Source organism: Macaca thibetana, chromosome 2 (assembly GCF_024542745.1).
Source record: "Macaca thibetana thibetana isolate TM-01 chromosome 2, ASM2454274v1, whole genome shotgun sequence".
In the NCBI taxonomy this organism is placed as follows: Eukaryota; Metazoa; Chordata; class Mammalia; order Primates; family Cercopithecidae; genus Macaca; species Macaca thibetana.
In genome coordinates, this window is record NC_065579.1 from 981,116 (window position 1) to 999,845 (window position 18,730).

At 45.8% G+C, this 18,730-nt stretch overlaps 1 protein-coding gene across 1 annotated transcript in view; it reads right to left on the reverse strand.

Moving 5' to 3' along the window:
• The window catches only part of MUC4 (mucin 4, cell surface associated), a 61,668-nt gene that overhangs the window by 32,789 nt on the left and 10,149 nt on the right, over window positions 1-18,730 (reverse strand). The window contains exon 2 of the mRNA XM_050776129.1: window positions 3,183-3,226. Coding sequence (XP_050632086.1) covers window positions 3,183-3,226 — 44 coding nt within the window. The remainder of the gene's footprint in view (window positions 1-3,182; window positions 3,227-18,730) is intronic.

An 18,730-nucleotide genomic window follows, 5' to 3' on the forward strand; every position in this document is an offset into this window, starting at 1 on the left:
GGTGGAGGTGGCGGTCTGGGAGGTCGTCAGGGGTGTGGACGTGGCTGTGGCGGAGGTGGCGGTCTGAGAGGTGTTCGGGAGTGTGGACGTGGCTGTGATGGAGGTGGTGGTCTGGGAGGTCATTGGGGGTGTGGATGTGGCTGTGGCGGAGGTGGCGGTCTGGAAGGTTGTTGGGGGTGTGGACGTGGCTGTGGTGGTCTGGGAGGTGGTTGGGGGTGTGGATGTCGATGTGCCTGTGGCAGAAGTGGTGGTCTTAGAGGTGGTTGGGGATGTGGATGTGGCTGTGGCAGAGGTGTCGATCTGAGAGGTCGTCGGGGGTGTGGACGTGGCTGTGGTGGAGGTGGCAGTCTGAGAGGTGGTTGGGGGTGTGGATGTGGCTGGGGCTGTGGCGGTCTGAGAGGTTGTTGGGGGTGTGGATGTCACTGTGGCAGAGGTGGCAGTCTGAGAGGTGGTCAAGGGTGTGGATGTCGCTGCGGTGGAGGTGGTGGTCTGAGAGGTGGTCGGGGGTGTGGACGTGGCTGTGACAGAGGTGGCGGTCTGGGAGGTCGTTGGGGGTGTGGACGTGGCTGTGGCGAAGGTGGCGGTCTGGGAGGTCGTTGGGGGTGTGGACGTGGCTGTGGCGGAGGTGGTGGTCTGGGAGGTGGTTGGGGGTGTGGATGTCGATGTGGCTGTGGCAGAAGTGGCGGTCTTAGAGGTAGTTGGGGATGTGGCTGTGGCTGTGGCAGTCTGAGAGGCGGTTGGGGGTGTGGGCTGTGTCGGAGGGGTCGATGAGAGGTGGTCGGGGGTGTGGATATGGCTGGAGAGGTCTGGGAGGTCGTCGGGGTGTGGGTGACTGTGGTGGATGTCTGAGAGTGGCGGGTGAGGATGTGGCTGGGGCTGTTGCGGTCTGAGAGGTGGTTGGGGGTGTGGTCTGTGGCGGAGGTGGCAGTCTGAGGGTGGTGGGGGTATGGATGTGGCTGTGGCGGCGATGGCGGTCTGGGAGGTCGTCGGGGGTGTGGACGTGGCTGTGGTGGAGGTGGCAGTCTGAGAGGTGGTTGTGAGTGTGGATGTGGCTGAGGCTGTGGCGGTCTGAGAGGTTGTTGGGGGTGTGGATGTCGCTGTGGCAGAGGTGGCAGTCTGAGAGGTGGTCGGGGGTGTGGATGTCGCTGTGGCAGAGGTGGTGGTCTGAGAGGTGGTTGGGGGTGTGGATGTGGCTGTGGCGGAGGAGAGGTGGCGGGGGTCTGGGGGCTGTGGCAGTTGGGGAGAGTGGTCGGGGGTGTGGCTGGCTGGCGGAGGTGGCGGTCTGGGGGGTGGTCGGGGGTGTGGATGTGTGGTGGAGGTGGCGGAGGGTGGCCAGGGGTGTGGATGTGGCTGTGGTGAGGTGGAGGTGGGAGGTGGTCTGGGAGATCGTCGGGGGTGTGGACGTGGCTCTAGCGGAGATGGCGGTCTGAGAGGTGGTTGGGGGTGTGGATGTCAATGTGGCTGTGGCAGAAGTGGCGGTCTTAGAGGTGGTTGGGGATGTGGATGTGGCTGTGGCTGTGGCGGTCTGAGAGATTGTCGGGGGTGTGGATGTGGCTGTGGTGGAGGTGGCGGTCTGAGAGGTGGTCAGGGGTGTGGACGTGGCTGTGGCAAAGGTGGCCGTCTGGGAGGTCGTTGGGGGTGTGGATGTGGCTGTGGCGGAGGTGGCGGTCTGAGGGGTGGTTGGGGGTGTGGATGTGGCTGTGGTGGAGGTGACGGTCTGGGAGATCATCGGGGGTGTGGACGTGGCTCTAGCGGAGATGGCAGTCTGAGAGTTGGTTGGGGATGTGGATGTCAATGTGGCTGTGGCAGAAGTGGTGGTCTTAGAGGTGGTTGGGGATGTGGATATGGCTGTGGCTGTGGCGGTCTGAGAGGTTGTCGGGGGTGTGGATGTGGCTGTGGTGGAGGTGGCGGTCTGGGAGGTGGTCGGGGGTGTGGATGTGGCTGTGGTGGAGCTGGCGGTCTGGGAGGTGGTCAGGGGTGTGGATGTGGCTGTGGCTGTGGTGGTCTGAGAGGTGGTTGGGGGTGTGGATGTGGCTGTGGCGGAGGTGGCGGTGGGGGGTGGTCGGGGTGGGGAGGTTGTTGGGGGGTGTGGATGTGGCTGTGGCGGAGTCTGGGAGGTGGGGGTGTGGACGTGGCTCTAGAGGCGGTTTGGGGGGGGGTGTGGATGTGGCTGTGGCGGTCTGTCGAGGTGGTTGGGGATGTGGATGTTGTGGGGGGGTGAGAGATGGGGGGTGTGGATGTGGCTGTGGTGGAGGTGGTGATCTGAGAGGTGGTTGGGGGTGTGGATGTGGCTGTGTAGCGGAGGTGGCGGTCTGGGAGGTCGTTGGGGGTGTGGATGTGGCTGTGGCAGAGGTGGCGGTCTGAGGGGTGGTTGGGGGTGTGGATGTGGCTGTGGCAGGTGGCGGTCTGGGAGATCATCGGGGGTGTGGACGGGCTCTAGCGGAGGTCAGTCTGAGGTTGATGGGGATGTGGCTGTGGCTGTGGCAGAAGTGGTGGTCTTAGAGGTGGTTGGGGATGTGGATATGGCTGTGGCTGTGGCGGTGAGAGGTGTCGGGGGTGTGGATGTGGCTGTGGTGGTGGCGGTCTGCGAGGTTGTTGGGGTGGTGGAGCTGGGGTCTATGGTGGAGGTGGGCTGTCTGAGAGGTGGTTGGGGGTGTGGATGTGGCTGTGGTGGGTGGGAGGTGTTGGGGGTGGAGTGGCTGTGCGGTCTGCGAGGGTTTTGGGGGGTGTGGATGGGGGGTGGAAGTTGTTGGGGGTGGTGATGGGACTATGGTGGAGATGGTGATCTGAGAGGTGGTTGGGGGTGTGGATGTGGCTGTAGCGGAGGTGGTGGTCTGGGAGGTTGTTGGGGGTGTGGATGTGGCTGTGGCAGAGGTGGCGGTCTCGGAGGTCATCAGGGATGTGGATGTGGCTGTCATGGTCTGGGAGGTTGTTGGGGGTGGTGATGTGGCTGTGGATGTGGCTATGGCGGTCTGCGAGGTTGTTGGGGGTGGTGATGGGACTATGGTGGAGATGGTGATCTGAGAGGTGGTTGGGGGTGTGGATGTGGCTGTAGCGGAGGTGGTGGTCTGGGAGGTTGTTGGGGGTGTGGATGTGGCTGTGGCAGAGGTGGCGGTCTCGGAGGTCGGGGATGTGGATGTGGCTGTGGTGGTCTTGGAGGTTGTTGGGGGTAGTGATGTGACTCGGCGACTCTCGCTGCTTGTCTTCACTGAGGTTGTCATCATTCCTGGACACATGAAAAGAGAAGGCAGGGGTGGTTCTTACAGTAAGAGAACAGCAGAGTCAAAGAGATTCAAAGAAATCAGGAGCTGGAAGAGAGAGTTGGAAAATCCTTGTCTGTCCGCTGGTCATATCCAAACCACTCTCGACATCAGCGGTTTTCGACTGGGGCAGAGAGTGGGGTGAGCCTGTCACCCACCACACCCATCACCTCCTCCTCTGTGGGACCTGACTCAGTCCCACCAGATAATGTGAATGCGCCAGTGTTCTCAAGTACTCCTTAGGCTGAATTCAGCCAAGGGGGCCACTGGGAGAGACGAAGACAAGGCAGATGGCAGCTACCTGATGTTTCCATCTTCAGAGTGGAGCCCGAGGATACTGTGGATGCTGGGAAAGCACTGGTGACAGGAAGAGTGGTAGCGTGACCCATGAATAGGGTGGTGGAGAAAGAAAGCCCAATAACAAAGCTATTTCTTATGTTGATGCTAAAATTATTTTCCATACAGTTATTATGATGCAACAATAAACTCAATTTCAAGAGATTTGTGGTATTTGGTGATTGATTGAAAACCCTTTTTCCATGTATCAGGAGGTGTTGTCCCCTTAGGGAACATGAACATCAAGGCTAGGGCACTGCTCCTTCATTGAACAGAGCTGTTTCTGCAAGGTGACAGTAGCCAGATTTAAAACTCTTAATCAGAAGAAGGAGATTTTTGGTAATTAGCCAAGTTCAAAACACCCAGAGCAGAAATAAGGTTAATATTCTGCAGAGGTACCAGCTGTCTGGTTGAGGGCTCTGCTGTACACCTTCAGGGCCTCAAAAGTAAATTGTCAATGACATAAATTAGTTGTTTTTAAAATACTGTAATGTGGATGTCCTTTTCAAATGAAAAGGTGTCATCAATCTGTTTTCAAGAAATCTAGAAACAAAACTGAATTTCATGTATCTGATGTGATTTGAAGTGGCCAGTCTTTCTTGCTCAAGTTGCCAAATACTCCTCTCCTTAAAATAGCCCTGAGAGGTACAAAAAAATGAAGGCAGTTTCCCTGCCGTGGAGACTAAATGGCACCTGTAGGGAAGGAAACATTCAGACTCACAGCACAGCCTGCATCAGGGTGGCCAGTTAACACTGCTGCCAAATGAGCCCCAGGGTCAGGTCTGGTCAATAAAACCTGCTCCAGGTCAGTGGTTTAGAGACTTGCCTGGAGGAAAGCTTAACGAAAAAAATCTCCGGTAGAAAATAAGACAGTCTCTGTGAACCAGCAGATTTAGTCTTTTCTGCTGCTGGCTCTGAGGAATCTGGGCAGCCCAGATGAGTGGGTTTCCCTCCAGCAAACCACACCCCCTCCACCAAGTCACAGCCAAAGCGCATCATTAAATGGGTCCTGCTTCCCGTGCTGCCCAGCTGGGTGAGAGCCCCCAACAGGAATTGTCAGACACCCTCTACAGGAGTGTCCCTATTGGCATCAGTTAGGTGCCCCTCAAGGTCAGAGATCCCAGAAGGAGCAGGCACCCATCTTTGCTGTTCTCCAGCCTCCTCAAGTGACACCTTCAGGTGCAGGAGAGCGAACCAGATGAAGAGGGCCTGAAGTGAACCCCCAGCAAATCGCAGCAGCCCTACCGAAAAGGGATCTGGCTACTGAAAGAAAAACAAACAGAAAGCAATGACAACAGCATCAACAAAAAAGTTCCCACAAACATCATCCAAGGGTCAGCAGCCTCAAAGATCGAAATGAGACAAACTCATGAAGATGAGAAATAATCAACAAGAAAACACTGAGAACCTGAAAGGCCAGAGTGCCTCTTCTCCTCCAAATGACTGCAGCACCTCTCCAGCAAAGGAGCAGAACTGGACGGAGGATGAGATGGACGAATTGACAGAAGTAGGCTTCAGAAGGTGGGTAATAACAAACTTCGCTGAGGCAAAGGAGCACGTTCTAACCCAATGCAAAGAAGCTAAGAACCTTGATAAAAGGTTACAGGAGCTGCTAACTAGAATAACTAGTTTATAGAGGAACATAAATGACCTAATGGAACTGAAAAACACAGCAAGAGAACTTCCTTAAGCATATACAAGTATCAATAGCCAAATCGATCAAGTGGAAGAAAGAATATCAGGGATGGAATACTATCTTGCTGAAATAAGGCAGGCAGACAAGATTAGAGAAAAAAGAAGGAAAAGGAATGAACAAAACCTCTGAGAAATATGGGACTATGTAAAAAGACCAAACCTATGACTGATTGGCGTACCTGAAAGAGACAGGGAGAATGGAAACAAGTTGGATAACACACTTCAGGATATTATCCAGGAGAACTTTCCCAACCTAGCAAGACAGGTCAACATCCAAATTCAGGAAATACAGAAAACCCCAGTAAGATACTCCACGAGAAGATCAACCCAAGACACATAATCATCAGATTCTCCAAGGTCAAAATAAAGGAAAAAATGTTAAGGGCAGCCAGAGAGAAAGGCCAGGTCACCTACAAAGGGAAGCCCATAAAACTAACAGCAGATCTCTCAGAAGAAACCCTACAAGCCAGAAGAGAGTGGGGTCCAATATGCAACATTCTTAAAGTAAAGAATTTTCAACCCAGAATTTCATATCTGCCTAAACTAAGCTTCATAAGCAAAGGGAAGTAAAGTCCTTTTCAGACAAGCAAATGCTGAGGGAATTCGTCACCACCAGGCCTGCCTTGCAAGTGCTCCTAAAGGAAGCACTAAATATGGAAAGGAAAAACCAGTACCAGTCACTGCAAAACACATGAAAATATAAAGACCCACGACACTAAGAAGAAATGGCATCAACTAGTGTGCAAAATAACTAGCTAGCATCATGATGACAGGATAAAATTCACACACAACAATATTAACCTTAAATATAAATGGGCTAATCTTTTAGCCCATTTATATTTAAGGTTAATTAAAAGACACAAACTGGTAAATTGAATAAAGATCAAGAGCCATGGCTGTGCTGTATTCAAGAGACCCATCTCATGTGCAAAGACACACATAGGCTCAAAATAAAGGGATGGAGGAAAATTTACCAAGCAAATGGAAAGCAGTAAAAAGGATTTGCAAGTCCAGTCTCTGACAAACAGACTTTAAACCAACAAAAATCAAAAAAGACAGAGAAAGGCATTACATAATGGTAAAGGGATCAATTCAATGAGAAGAGCTAACTATCCTAAATATATATGCACCCAATACAAGAGCACCCAGATTCATAAAACAAATTCTTAGAGATCTACAAAGATACTTAGATTCCCACACAATAATAGTGGGAGACTTTAACATCCCACTGCCAATATTAGACAGATCAACAAGACAGAAAATTAACAAGGACATTCAGGACTTGAACTCAGTTCTGGATCAAGTGGACCTAATATCTACAGAACCCTCCACTCCAGAACAGCAGAATATACATTCTTCTCAGTGCCACATGACACTTACTCTGAAATCAACCACATAATTGGAAGTAAAACACTCCTCAGCAAATGCAAAAGAACTGAAATCATAACAGTCTCTCAGACCACAGTGCAATCAAATTAGAACTCAGAATTAAGAAACTCACTCAAAACCACACAACTACAAGGAAATTGAACAACCTGCTCCTGAGTGACTCCTAGGTAAATAATGAAATTAAGGCAGAAATCAAGAAGTTTTCTGAAACCCAATGCAAACAAAGAGACAACATACCAGAATCTCTGGGACACGGCTAAAGCCGTGCTAAGAGGGAAATTTATAGCACTAAATGCCCACGTCAGAAAGCTGGAAAGATCTCAAATCGACACCCTAACCTCACAATTAAAAGAACTAGAGAAGAGCAAATGAATCCAAGAGTTAGCAGAAGACAAGAAATAACAAAGATCAGAGTGGAACTGAAGGAGATAGAGACATGAAAAGCCCTTCAAAAAATCAATGAATCCAGGGGCTGGTTTTTTGAAAAATTAATAAAATAGATCGCTCGCTAGACTAATAAAGAAGAAAAGAGAGAAGAATCAAATAGACACAATAAAAAATGATAAAGGGGATATCAAACTACCCTCAGAAAATACAAACTACCATCAGAGAATACTATAAACACCTGTAAGCAAATAAACTAGAAAAATCTAGATGAAATTGACAAATTCCTGGACACATACACCCGCCCAAGACTAAACCAGGAAGAAGTTGAATCCCTGAATAGACCAATAACAAGTTCCGAAATTGAGGCAGTAATAAATAGGCTACCAGCCAAAAAAAACCCCAGGACCAAACAGATTCACAGCCGAATTCTACCAGAGGTACAAAAAGGAGCTGGTACCATTCCTTCAGAAACTATTCCAAACAACTGAAAAGGAGGGACTCCTCCCTAACTCATTTTATGAGGCCAGCACCATCCTGATACCAAAAACAGGGGAGACACAACAACAAAAAGAAAACTTCAGGCCAATATCCCTGATGAACATTGATGCAAAAATTCTCAATAAAATACTGGCAAACTGAATCCAGCAGCACATCAAAAAGCTTATCCACGATCAAGTCGGCTTCATCCCTGGATGCAAGCCTGACTCAACATATGCAAATTAATAAATGTAATCCATCACATAAATAGAACCAATGAAAAAAAACACACGATTATCTCAATAGATGCAGAAAAGGCCTTTGATAAAATTCAACATCCCTTCATGTTAAAAACTCTCAATAAACTAGGTATTGATGGAACATATCTCAAAATAATAAGAGCTATTTATGACAAACCCACAGCCAATATCATACTGAATGGGCAAAAGCTACATTCCCTTTGAAAACCAGCACAAGACAAGTATGCCCTCTCTCACCACTCCTTTTGAACATAGTATTGGAAGTTCTGGCCAGGGCAATCAGGCAAGATAAAGAAATAAAGGGTACTAAATAAGAAGAGAGGAAGTCAAATTGTTTCTGTTTGCAGACGACATGATCCTATATTCAGAAAACTCTATTGTCTTAGTCCAAAAACTCCTTCAGCTGATAAGCAACTTCAGCAAAGTCTCAGGATACAAAATCAAAGTGCAAAAATCACAAGCATTCCTATACACCAACAATAGGCAAGCAGAGAGCTAAATCATGAATGAACTCCTATTCACAATTGCTGCAAATAGAATAAAATACCTAGGAATACAGCTAACAAGGGATGTGAAGGACCTCTTAAAAAGAACTACAAACCACTGCTCAAGGAAATAAGAGAGGACATAAACAAATGGAAACACATTCCATCCTCATGGATAGGAAGAATTGATATTGTGAAAATGGCCATACTGCCCAAAGTAACTTATAGATTCAATGCTATTCCCATCAAACTACCATTCTTCACAGAATAAGAACAAACTACTTTAAAATTCATATGGAACCAAAAAAGAGCCCGAATAACCAAGACAATCCTAGGCAAAAAGAACAAAGTGGGAGGCTACCTGACTTGAAACTATACTACAAGGCTACAGTAACCAAAACAGCATGGTACTGGTACCAAAACTGACATATAGACCAATGGACAGAATAGAGACCTTGGAAATAAGACCACACATCTACAACCATCTGATCTTTGACAAACCTGACAAAAACAAGCAATGGGGAAAGGATTCTCTAATAAATGGTGCTGGGAAAACTGGCTAGCCATATGCAGAAAACTGAAACTGGACCCCTTCCTTACACCTTATACAAAAATTAACTCAAGGTGGACTAAAGACTTAAATGTAAAGCCCCAAACCATAAAAACCCTAGAAGAAAACCTAGGCAATACCATTCAGGACATAGGAATTTAAATTTACAAGACAAAAAACAAACCCATCAAAAAGTGGGCAAAGGATATGATAGGCACTTATCAAAAGAAGACATTTATGCCACCAGCAAACATATGAAAAAAAGCTTATAATCATGGATCATTAGAGAAATGCAAATCAAAACCACAATGGGATACCATCTCACACCAGTCAGAATGGCAATTATTAAAAAGTCAAGAAACAGCAGATGTTGGCAAGGCTGTGGAGAAATATGAACGCTTTTACACTCTTGGTGGGAATGTAAATCAGTTCAACCATTGTGGAAGACAGTGTGGGGATTCCTCAAGGATCTAAAACCAGAAATACCATTTGACTCAGCCATCCCATTACTGGCTATATACCCAAAGGAATATAAATCTTCCGTTATAAAGATACATGCACATGTATGTTTATTGCAGCACTATTCACAATAGTAAAGACATGAAACCAACCCAAATGTCCATCACTGACAGACTGGATAAAGAAAATGTGGTACATATACAGCATGGAATACTATGCAGCCATAAAAAAAGGAATGGGATCATGTCTTTTGCAGGGACATGGATGAAGCTGGAAGACATCATCCTCAGCAAACTAACACACGAACAGAAAACCACACACTGCATGTTCTCACTCATAAGTGGGAGTTGAACAATGAGAACACATGGACACAGGGAGGGGAACAGCACATACCAGGCCTGTAGGGGGCGGGACAAGGGGAGGAAGAGTGTCAGGATAAATAGCTAATGCATGCAAGTGATGGGTTGATAGGTGTAGCAAACCACCATGACATACATATACCTATGTAACAAACCTGCATTTGCTGCACATTTGCTTTTATTTCACTTAAAGTAAAAAAGTGAAATAAAAAGAAAAAATGAAAAATTAATATATTGCAATTGTACATATTTGGGGAATAAAAAATAATAAGAGATAGGGCTGGGCATGGTAGCTCCCACCTGCAATCCCAGCACTTTGGGAGGCCGAGGCGAGTGGATCACTTGAGGTCAGGAGTGCGAGACCAGCCTGGGCAACATGACAAAACCCCGTCTCTACCAGAAAAAAAAAAATACAAAAATGGCTGGGCATGGTGGCGGGTGCCTGTAATCCCAGCTACTCAAAACTCTGAGGCAGGAGAATCACCTGAACCCAGGAGGTGGAGGTCGCAGTGAGCAGAGATCACGCCACTGCACTCCAGCCTGGGCGACAGAGCAAGATTCTGTCTCAAAAAAAAAAAAAAGAGAGAGAGAGAGAGAGATGGGGGTGCAGGATCCCCACGGAGGAAGGCCCCTAGAAGCACTGCTTCAAATCGCCTAGAAAAAGCACAGTCCCAGGAGTACAGCCCATGGTCTTCTCCAGCTCCCGGCTGTCTTCGTTGTGGGGAGGAAGGTAAGGTTAGACTAGAATGGTGAATGAACTGTTTTAAACTCCATGGGAAGACGGAAACGGTACCCTGCTGTAAGCCGGGTTAACTCTCTCACCTTGAATTACAGCGTTATCTTTCTTAAAAATAAATTAAATTTCTACTGTTCTGTTTCGTTAACATTTATCCCAATCTAATAAAAAACCCAAGCGGTAAATGCATATACTCTCGTCCTGGTCACAGACTACCATGAGGCTAATATCATTGGTCATAACTACTTATTTTAAAACATTATTTCCCAGGCAGAGGCCAGGCATGGTGGCTCATGTCTGTAATCCCAGCACTTTGGGAGTCCAAGGTGGGAGGACCACTTGAGGCCAGGAGTTTGAGACCAGCCTGGGCAACATAGCGAGACCCTGTGTCTTAAATAGTAATAGTAATAATAATAATAATATATTAAATAAAGAAAGAAAAATATTTCCCAGGCAGAATGTTTAAATATTGGATTTTTTTGTTTAAAATATTTCATAGCACCTACACTAGCCACATACCATCTTCCTGAATATTACCTTAGTCTCTGAGTCTCTGAACCAAGAAGAAACCAAGAAAACTTGCTTTTTTTTTCTTAGAAACTTACTCTTTTGGGTTTTCATTAGTTCCCTAGCTGTTCTCAAACTTTTTTCTTTTTAAACATATATAGATAGATAGATATTTTATATATATATCAAAAGAATATATATACACATATATAGATAGATAGATATTTTATATATATATCAAAAGAATATATATACACATATATAGATAGATAGATATTTTATATATATATCAAAAGAATATACACACACACACACATATATATATATATATATAGAGAGAGAGAGAGAGAGAGAGGGAAACAAGGTCTTCTGTCCCCCAGGCTGAAGTTCAGCCGTGTAATTGGCCTTCTGAGTAGCTGGGACTACAGGCACACACAACCACGCCTGGGTCATTTTTTTATTTTTGTAGAGGTGGAATTTTGCTATGTTGCCTAGGCTGGTGTGGAACTCCCGGCTTCAAGTGATCCTCCGGCTTCAGCCTCTCAAAGCACTGGGATTAAAGGTGTGAACCACCGCTCCCACCCTTTTTTTTTAAATCTCAGTGCTCCCAGATAGTTGGCAAGATGATATTCAGAGAGATAAAGTCTCAGGGAAGAATTTAGGCTCAAGTACACTTTCCGGAATTGACTGTAATTTCCGCCACTTTCTCATCTTAAGAGAGCAATTTAGACTCTCAAGTGAGTGAGAATGGTTATGAATCAGCTCTAATTGTTAAAAAAGCGACTCACTCGCAAGCTTCTGCACTTCATTAATAGTAACTGCTTGCTGGTGACACACTTCTAAACCCACGTGGACAAAGCCACAGACTGAACTGCAGAGCCCGCTGGGAGGTCCCTGGGCCCCTGGCTTAATCCGAAATGACTCTGCTTCAACTTTAAACAGAAACTTCCTTTAGTTGGAATTATGATGAGATTTGTTGATAGGACTCTAAACTCGACGCCTGCTTTCTCCTAGAGAAAATTTGCAAAACTTGGTTTCTCCAAATAAGGTTTAAATTTAAAAACATTCTCCACGCAGTTATTGTTAACCTTACTTCATTTTCCTGAGAACATAATTAAGTGCATTTGTCTATCATCAGGCTTTGAGTAAACAGACAGGAGCTATCTAGGTGCCAAACTTTCTGAACGTGTAAATTCTTGGCAATTAACATCTTTTCAGAGCCTGCATCAGCTCTTTTACATCTACAGCACCATCCTTTTTTTAAAGATTTTTGTTTCTTTATAAAAGTGGCACAGCTCCGTTTTAGTGATAGGGAAGAAGACACGGGCCTTTAATAGCAAAACCAGCCGATGCCGTTAAATACATGTTATAAATGTAACAAATGTTTTCTAATGCAGAGGCGAGATGAGAAGAAAGAAAGGGAAACACTCAAGAGTGAAGAAGTTAACAACTAAGATGGTGAGTCAATGAATGCCCTTGGAAATTTGCTGACTGAAAGGCTGAAAAAGGAAAGGAAGCAAGAGCTTCGGTCAGGACACTGCCCTGAGTTTCCCTGCAAAAAGCTGGAACCGCCAGCAAAACGGTGGACTGGAAAGACCAGGAAGAAAAAAGAAAAAGGAAGTAAAACGAAGGATATGGTAACAGATAAGAACTCGCTATAGAAACAATTAAAAATGGAATCAATGAAGCCAAAGGTTAGTTCTTCGATAATAAAACAGACAAACACCTGGCAAGAGAAAGCGAGAGAGTGGGGAGGAGGGAGAGAGACACGGAAGAGACACAGATACCAAGATCATTAGAAACAAAAAAGGGTACATAACTTCAGAAAAAAATTCAAGAGACAGTGCTCTGATGAATCTATACCAAAAAATATGAAAACGTAGATAAATTGGATATAGTGTCCTTAAAAATATAACTTATCAAAAATGAATTAAGAAAAAAAGAAAACCTGGCTATAAACTCTCTTATTTATTTAATTTTGTTTTATTTATTTATTTTTTTGAGACAGAGTCTTGCTTTGTCACCCAGGCTGGAGTGCAGTGGTGTGATCTCGGCTCACTGCAATCTCTGCCTCCCAGGTTCAAGATTCTCCTGCCTCAGCCTCCCAAGTGGCTGCGATTACAGGCGCGTGCCACCGCGCCTGGCTAATTTTTGTATTTTTAGTAGAGACTGGGTTTCACCATGTCGTCCTGGCTGGTCTCAAACTCCTGACCTCAGCTAATCCACCCACCTCGGCATCCCAAAGTGCTGGGATTACAGGCATGAGCCACCTCGACCGGTCGCTATAAACTATTTTAAATTGAATCAACAGTTTAAAAAATATAATCTAGGCTAGGCGAGGTGGCTCACGCCTGTAATCCCAGCACTTTGGGAGGCCGAGGCTGGCGGATCACAAGGTCAGGAGATCGAGACCATCCTGGCTAACACGGTGAAAAAAAAAAATTAGCCGGGCATGGTGGTGGGTGCCTGTAGTCCCAGCTACTCAGGAGGCTGAGGCAGGAGAATGGCGTGAACCTGGGAGGCAGAGGTTGCAGTGAGCCAAGATCGTGCCATTGCACTCCAGTCTGGGTGACAAGGCGAGACTCCGTCTCAAAAAAAATATATGTATATATAATCTATCCACCCCACAAAAAAATGTAGGCTAAGATGAGTTTACAGGCAAATCAGACATTCAAGGAAGAGGTAATTTCAATTCTATACAAACTTATTCAGAGTTTAGAACGGGAGGAAATGATCTGTTACTAATTTTATAAGGTTGGAAACCAGAGCTGGATAAGAAAGACAAACTACAGATTAATAATAGATGGAAGCATCATAAATAAAATATTAACAAGTCAAAGTAGAATTTTAAAAAGTGCATCATGGCCGAACGCAGTCGCTCACGCCTGCAACCCCAACACTGGCAGGTCGAAGCGGGTGGATCACTTGGAGCCAGGAGTTCCAGACCAGCCTGGCCAACCTAGAGAAACCCTGTCTCTGGTAAAAATACAAAAAAAAATTGTATTTTTTTTTGGATTACAGCTGTGTGCTGGGCTTGGTGGCATACACCTGTAATCCCAGCTACTCAGGAGGCTGAGGCACGAGAATGGCTTGAACCCAGGAGGCGGAGGTTGTAGTGAGCTGAGATTGTGCCACTGCAGTCCAGCCTGGGTGACAGAGCAGGACTCTATCATAAATAAATAAATAAATAAGAATTTTAAAAGTACATCATGATCAAGCTGAGTTTAAATCAGAAATGCAAGATAAAGACAATGCTTTCTTAATGTAAATCACCATATAAACAGAACGGAGGGGAAACACAATCACCGCAGCAGATACAGGAAAATTATTTGATAAAAGTCAGCACTTATTCCCGTTAAAACTCCAGGCAAACTAAAAGGAGACGTTAACTCTCTTAACCTGATAAACAATGTCAATTATAACCCTATGTAAACATTATACTTAAAACACTGGAAACGTTTCCGTAAAATCAGGAATAAAACCAAGATGCCAACAATCACCGCTTCTAATCAACATTCGGTTGAAGGTTTTAGCTGGTGAAATAAGACAAGAAAAATAAACAAAAGGTATGAGAGTACACAAAAGTTATTTTGGGTATGGAAGGGATGAAATAAGCCAATGGTTATTTGCAGATAACATAATTGTTTACATAGAAACTTCCCAAACATATAAATTATTAGCAAAGTTTTACGTCCATAATCAAAATTTTAAAAATAATTGCATTCCAGCTGGGTGTGGTGGTTCATGCCTGTAATCCCAGTGCTTTGAGAGGCTGAGGTAGGAGGAACACTTGAGGCCGGGCATTCGAGACCAGCCTGGGCAACATAGCAAGATCCTGTCTCTACAGAAATAAAAACGAAAAATAGCTGGGCCCGGTAGCACACACATAGAGTTCCAGCGACTCAGAGGTTGATGGGGAAGGATCACTTCAGCCCAAGAGTTCAAGGCTGCAGTGAGCTACGATCGCCCCACTGCACTCCAGCCTGCATGACAGAGGGAGACTCTGCCTCAAAACAAGATTAAAAAACAAAAAAAAAAAAACTGCATTCCTATATATCAGTGAAAGAGAAAATATTTTTAATTCTATAGTGTTTATGATGGTGACCAAAAAAAAGTACATAAAAATAAATCTAACAAAAAACGTGCTTAATCTTTGTGGACAAAATTGTACAACTGCATTGAAATATGCCAAAGAAAACACACATACTAGTTACGTGCATTTGGGAACATTTAGATAGTTGAAAGATCAAAACCCATAATCTTGCTACTAGATAACGCTTCCTTCTAGGATTTTTTTATGCTTTAAAAAATATATAGTTTTAGCCGGTCACCTGTGGTCCCAGCGACTCGGGAGGCTGAGGCAGGAGAACGGCGTGAACTCGGAAGGCGGAGCTTGCAGTGAGCCAGATCGCGCCACTGCACTCCAGCTGGGTGACAGAGTGAGACTCCATCTCAAAAAAAGAAAAATAAAAACAGAAACAAAACGTGTGTGTGTGTGTGTGTGTGTATATATATATAGTTTAACTTATTCAGTATACATAATTTTGTGTCCTGCCTTTTTAGCCATACCTGATATGAGCATTTCTTCAAGATACTAGCTTTGTAAACATAGCCCGAGAAGAGGCACATCTTTTATGTCTCGGATGGCAGTTCCTTGCTTCCCCGTTTTGGAGTCCTACAAGAGCTGGCTCAGGGGGCTGGGAGAGCTCCGCTCCGCAGTAAAATCTAGGGTGCTGTATAAAACTCCCCCGCTGAGCTCTGGTGGCTTCCTTCCTAACAAAGCCACTTCCCCACTGGAAGCGCTGTTACCATTCCCATTTCCCCTTCAATAGGCGCAGGTCTCTCTCCTGGACCACATCCTGCTGTGTGTCCACCGTACCCACCTCTCTGTGCGATGAGAGCTCAGAGGCCATGTGGACTCCACCGCCTCCTGCTCGCAATGTCTCCTTAACACATCTTACTTTATGCCCGTTCTGTGTGTTTGTGTGTTGCTTATGTATGTGTGACACTGTGTGTGTGTGTGTGTCTGTGTGTGTGTGACACTGTGTGTGTGTGTGAGACACTGTGTGTCTGTGTGTGTGTGACACTGTGTGTGTGTGTCTGTGTGTGTGAGACACTGTGTGTGTGACACTGTGTGTGTGTGACACTGTGTGTGTGTGACACTGTATGACACTGTGTGTGTGTCTGTGTGTGTGTGACACTGTGTGTGTGACACTGTGTGTGTGTCTGTGTGTGTGACACTGTGTGTGTGTGTCACTGTGTGTGTGTGTCTGTGTGTGTGTGACACTGTGTGTGTGTGAGACAGACACTGTGTGTGTGTGTGTGTGACACTGTGTGTGTGTGACACTGTGTGTGTGTGTGTGTGAGAGACACTGTGTGTGTGTGTCTGTGTGTCTGTGTGTCCATGCCCTTATGGAATAGTGGACATAGCCTTTAAACATTTTTTTTCCAGATGGAGTTTCGCTCTTGTTGCCCAAGCTGGAGTGCAATGGCATGATTTCGGCTCACTGCAAACTCCACCTCCGTGATTCTCCTGCCTCAGCCTCCCAAGTAGCTGAGATTACAGGTGTGTGCCACCATGCCAAGCTAAATTTTTGTATTTTTAGTAGAGACTGGGTTTCACCATGTTGGCCAGGCTGGTCTCAAACTCTTGACCTCAGGTGATCCGCTCACCTCAGCCTCCCAAAGTGCTGGGAGTACAGGTGTGAGCCACCGCACTCGGCCTAAACATTAAATAATAAATCATCGTAGAAAAAGCTCATATTGTTAACTTACTGTTGGACATTTAGAATGTTTCCAATGTATTGCTTATTTTAAATAAAGCCCTGATGACTATCTTCGTGTATAATGTTTCGTTTACATTATTTCAGCTCATCTCCTTAACTTAAATTTCTATCACTGGAATTACTGGTTAATGCTGCTATAAAATTTTTCATGTTATTAATACAGAAATACTGCCAAATTTCTTTGCAGAAAGCTTGTGCCAATTTACAGACCTGTTGGCAGTGTGCAAGAGTGTGCCTGTTTCCTCATATCCCGGCCTGTGAACAAAGGGGCACGATCCAGGACAGGCCCCATCCTTCACCTGCTGCTCTTTGCTTCATAGCATCGATTGAAAATCGGCCAGGTGCAGTGGCTCACACCTGTAATCCCAGCACTTTGGGAGGTCGAGGCGGGTGGATCATTTGAGGTCAGGAGTTCACGACCAGCCTGGCCAACATGATGAAACCCCATCTCTACTAAAAATACAAAAATTAGCAGGGGGTGGTGGCAGGTGCCTGTAATTCCAGCTACTCGGGAGGCTGAGGCAGGAGAATTGCTTGAACCCGGGAAGCGGAGGTTGCAGTGAGCCGAGATCGTGCCATTGCGCTCCAGCCTGGGCGACAGAGCGGGACTCCATCTCAGGAAAAAAAAAAAAAAGAAAGAAAGAAAGAAAATCTTGCTAAACAAGGCTGTGTCCTGATAGTCCTCGTTTTACATCTTTATTTAGAGAACCTGCTCATCTTGAGCTGAGTTGATTAGAGTTTCCTGCTGCCGCAAACAGGAGGACAGGTGAGTCACTGCATGCGGAGGACATAGTTTTATTGTCTAGGGGAGAAGGCGCTGTCAAAATCTCTCAGTCTGTTGGGCTTGTGAGGAGGAAGAGATGAGCATTCGTTACGACAAAAACCACAGTTACCGCATTTGTCTTTCACCGTCGTTTAAACATCTGAAGCCACTCCTGCCACAGATTGATTATTCAGCTATTTAGGAAAGCAGTTTGCAGGTAACTCAATCTACTAAACCTGAGTAGGTTATTTGTAGGTAAGAAATTCTGTGTTCAAGTATGACCTATCTTTAAAAAAAAAAAAAAGAAAAGAGAGAAATCCTAGTGGACGGAGAGACTATGGAGAGTTACTTTTGGTAAGAAAACGGTTCTCAGCTGGACATGGTAGCGCACACCTAAAATCCCAGCATGGACAGTCTGAGGTGGGAGGATTGCTTCAGGCCAGGAGTTTGAGACCAGCCTGGGCAATAAGCAAGACCCCTTCTCTGAAAAAAAAAAAAAAAAAAAAGAGTGGTTCTCCAAAAGCAGGGTGCCTCAGCATTTTAACACATGCCCAGAGTGATCCTGGTATAGGTGGTCCGTGGACCACATGTTAAGAAATACTGCCCTTAAAATAAAATGATAGCATCCACTTTTAATGTTTGTAAGCTAAAACCATCTTGCTGAAGTTGTAAGGCAGAGAAATTTGAAGACTTAATCAAGTTTTATTCTAAAAAATATTCATAGCCTTGTTCTTGCTGCTCAAGTGTTGGCCAGAATGAACTGACCTTGACTCTCACCAGGACGCAAGCCAGGCCCGTCAGGTTCCATCAGGCTGTCAGACAACTGAAACTTACTGTTCTCACTCTGGCCAAACGCATACACTTGCAGAGCAGACAGCTGGGAGATTTGAGCGTCAAGAGTTGATATTGGAGAAAAACAGGTCTCTCCTCTCCCCATGACACTCCATTTTCTACTTCACTGAAAGGACCAAAGCCATGCCCTTCATCTCCTTCAATGCCCAGAGACTTCCCCGCACCCTCCCCGGGGCCCTGTGGCTCCCTCCTCCTTCAATGCCCACCAGAGCCTTCCCCACACCCTCCCCGTGGCCCTGTGGCTCCCTCCTCCTTCAATGCCCACCAGAGCCTTCCCCACACCCTCCCCGGGGCCCTGTGGCTCCCTCCTGCCTGGATGGCTCACTGCTCTGCCTCTGCCTCTGACACTCTTTCTGCCTTTCTCCTTCTCTTTTGCCTGTGACCATGTTTAGGTGTCTCTTGGCCTAAAACAAGTCTCTCATCCGTTTG